This window comes from Cariama cristata, unplaced genomic scaffold (assembly GCF_000690535.1).
Source record: "Cariama cristata isolate BGI_N322 unplaced genomic scaffold, ASM69053v1 scaffold39337, whole genome shotgun sequence".
Classification (NCBI taxonomy): domain Eukaryota; kingdom Metazoa; phylum Chordata; class Aves; order Cariamiformes; family Cariamidae; genus Cariama; species Cariama cristata.
The window spans coordinates 1-3,427 of record NW_009625645.1 but is presented as its reverse complement, the minus strand read 5'-3'; the positions used below and the strand labels follow the sequence as shown (position 1 = coordinate 3,427).

General features: G+C 59.6%; 1 protein-coding gene across 1 annotated transcript; it reads right to left on the bottom strand.

The window, feature by feature from the left end:
• Positions 1 to 417: 417 nt before the first annotated feature.
• Positions 418 to 3,100, bottom strand: LOC104164380 (carbohydrate-responsive element-binding protein-like; the record flags this gene model as incomplete). The annotated part of the gene is made up of 5 exons (XM_009703684.1): positions 418 to 547; positions 1,756 to 1,879; positions 2,224 to 2,351; positions 2,681 to 2,794; positions 2,988 to 3,100. Coding segments are annotated over 5 exons (609 nt in total), but the record flags the coding sequence as incomplete, so codon positions are not given.
• Positions 3,101 to 3,427: the final 327 nt, after the last annotated feature.

The following is a 3,427-nucleotide window of genomic DNA, read 5'->3' as shown; positions in this document are numbered from 1 at the left end:
TGCCTTGGGGGCTGGAAGGGGCCCGCGTTAACCCATCCTGGGGGAGATGGGTTTTCCCATCCCCGCTCCAGCCCCTGGAATGGCATGACAGCTCCCTGCCACAGCCTCCTGCAGAAAGGGTGAAGGGAAAACCACCCTGTGGGGCTTTGGGGAAGGCTGAGCCCTACCCAGCCAGGACAGAGCCCAGCCAGGGCTCTCAGGTTAGCTCAGCTGGAGCGTGGGTGTGAAAAGAGCATGGAAAACCAAACATGCAGCCCCAGGATATCCCACGGGTGCTTCCCTCCCGTGCAGCAGAAGTGTGGTGCAGCATCAGCCCCACTGCCCCCCATCCTTTTCCCCTCTGCTTTTCTGTCAGTCCATGCCAGCGGGCCAGCCTGGCTTCTTCAGGGTGCCGCAGACAGGCACAGGGCCACCTACTTGGCCGAAGTGCTGGGAGAGAGCAGTGCTGGTCCAGCCAGGCGAGAGATGTCTGGGTGAGGCTCTCCATGCTGGCTGTGGAAACCATGCCATTGAAAGACTCAAAGAGGGGCCGGATGATGATACTGAACTGATGGGAGCAGAGGAATTAAGGAGTTAAGGAGTTAAGCAGCCTTGCCCAAGACCAGGGTCTCCCACCTGCCAGGTGTGGGCAGCACTCTCACATAGGCAGCAGGACAACCGCCCTGCCTGGCCATGGAACAGACCTGCTGGATGCCTTCCTCAGCGCAGCACCACGCTGGGCACCAGCCCATACTGCTTGGGTTATGGGAACCTGAGTGTCACCCAGGGTAGGCAGTGGGAGAGCTGCATAACCCCTGTCATGACTGCGGCTGCCAGAAAAAGTTGATTAGACACAAGACAACTCTTCCAGAGCAGATCAAGGAGCCAGCCTAGCGCAGTGTCCTCTGAAGTACCCAAGAGCAGGGCATGACACCAGTGTGTCCAGTGTGCTCCCCTGGTGCTCCCAGCCTTCAGGGACCACCACTGGGGACTGGTGATTTGTGCATCAGCAGCAGATACCTCCACCATGAGCATGTCCTGGAGCCCACATCGGCTTTAGTATACCCAGTGTCCTGTGGAATGAGTTCCACAGCCCTCCTCAGCTCTGCATCAGGAGACACCTCTGCCTTGCCCAGACTGCCCTCGCTGGGTCAGACTGTGGGCAGCAATGCCTGCCCATCCCTCTGCCACTTGGGATTTTGTAGACCTCATAGTCTCTGCAGGCTTAATAGTCCCAGTGTGTCTAATTCCTGCTCACAGAGAAGCAGGTCCAGCCCTATGACCACCCATTCCTTGGCCCTTGGTCCTCTCCAACCTTTCCACTGCATGGAGCCCAGACTTGTGTCCCAGGCATGGGCTCACCTGGGTTTCCAGGGTGTGCCATGCAGCCACCAAGACCAAGCCATTACGTCCCTAGCTTTGTGTCTGGACCTTTCCTAATCCCTAGTTGATGGCTGCTGCCTCTCAGAGCCAGTTCCCATGTCACCAGGAGCTCTTCACTGCATGAGCTCAGCTCTGCCAGTGACTTTCCTTCTCCCTGAGGACTGACCATTTACTCCTACTCCCTTTGCTCCTTTGTAGCAGAAGCTTTCTGCTAACCACAGCATCTCAGCGTGTTCCCACCATGTGCCCCTGGCTGGGAAACATCTCCCTGTGGTCTCCAGAGCCTCTCGAGCTGGAGGCACCCCACACGCCCGGGACCAGCGGGTGAACCAGAGGACCTGTTGTTTGGCGGAAGGGTCAGGGCAAGCAGCAGGCCTTGGCCGCAAAGGATACGATCCAGAACTTCCAGTTCTGCAGCGTGGAAGAACGGACGTACTCATCGAACATGCTGCGCATCTGGTCGAAGCGCTGGCGCGTGATGGGCACCCCCGTGGCTGGCAGCTGCTCCTGGCACAAGCTGTGGGGCACAAGCAGTGCCATGGGTCCGTGTTCAGGAGGCTGGGACCCACAGGGGCCTGCCCCATGGGGAGAGGCTCTGGCAGGACCTCAGCTCTCAGCAGGGGTGGGCAGGCAGTGTGGGGCATGGCCCCACGCTCTGGTCCCACACAGCACTGCCTCTTGAGCATCATCCCTCCTCTAAACAGGGTTTGAGGGGAGGACAGAGTCAAATGCAGGTCCTGGGAGGTGCTCAGGAGATCTGCTGTGTCTTGCTGCCTCGCCGGCACTACTGCTTGCCCTGCCTGGCTACCCTGATGCAGGCAGTGGCTCCCTCCCACCTCCCCCAGCCTTGCCCCTCCTTACTTGATGGAGCCATTGAGTGCCTCGATCTGCTCCCGCAATCGCTGTGCCTCGTCCTGCAGGGCTGCTCGCTCCTGCTGCAGCTTGCAGATGTATTCAGCTGTCTTCTGCAAGATGGTGGCCTTGCTGACCTGTAGGGCCGCAGGGTGAGATGGCGAAGGAAGCCCCTGGGGTGGGCACCTGGTGCTTCGTGCAGCAGGACTGGCAGTGTGAGGTGCCATGTTCCCTGTTGCTGAGCTTTGTCAGCTTCTGCCACAGGCTCCAAAGCCCAGACCACCCTGGCATGGCTGCACCATGTGGGTCTCCATGTGCCTGGTGTGGGCTCACAGCCTCCTGCCCCACGGGCTGCAGCGCAGGGCAGGAGTCCTGTGCACTGGGACAGACGAGGGATGCAGCATCCCCAGGTGACACACCGTGTCCCTGTGTGCCCACCCAGGTCCACGCAGCTCTGAGTGCTCACCTTGATGCTGGGCTGGGCACTCAGCGTGCTCACCAGGCTGTGCAGTGTGTCAAAGCCCAGCTTGATGTTGAAGCGTCTCTTCTGCTCAGCGGAGATGTGCGTGATGCGGCGGCTCTCCATCTGCAGGTAATGCCATCAGGCACCTTCTAGCAGCGGGGACAGCTCTGGGCCACCAGCCCCATCGGGGACAGGCTTGCCCAAAGTTCGCAGTGAGGGAGAGGGGGGGAGTTTGGGGAGGCAGCAGGAAAGTGGGGTGCATATAGAGATGGTGCCTCCATAGCAAAGGCAGTGCTTGCTCCTGCCGTACCTTGCTGGACTCGGGCCTGCCCCGATGGGACACAGGATGGTGCAGGGAGATGCCAGCACCCAGCCCTACAGTGATTCCCGGGGAAAGCTGGTTGGGCTTGGGCGAGTCGCTGCCTGGAAAAGGAAAGGGATGCTCTGGGGAGAGGGGCAGCAGCAGCAGCAGGTCCCGTGCTGGGACGGGCAGAAAGGAGCAGCCTGCAGCACTACTCCAGCCCTGGGGCAGCCACCCTGCTCAGCTGATGGAGATGCTCTGGTCCAGCATCCAACCACATCTTATTGCTTTGTCTTATCCCAAATTCCACTCATTTTACAGCTACTCAGAAATGGGAACCTCTGGGACGTGACATTTTAAATTCCTGGTATTTCTTGGGGTAGAAATCGCTAGGAGAGAGTCCCCAGGGCAGCGAGGCTGTGGTCTGCAGCACCAAAATGAAACTGGGA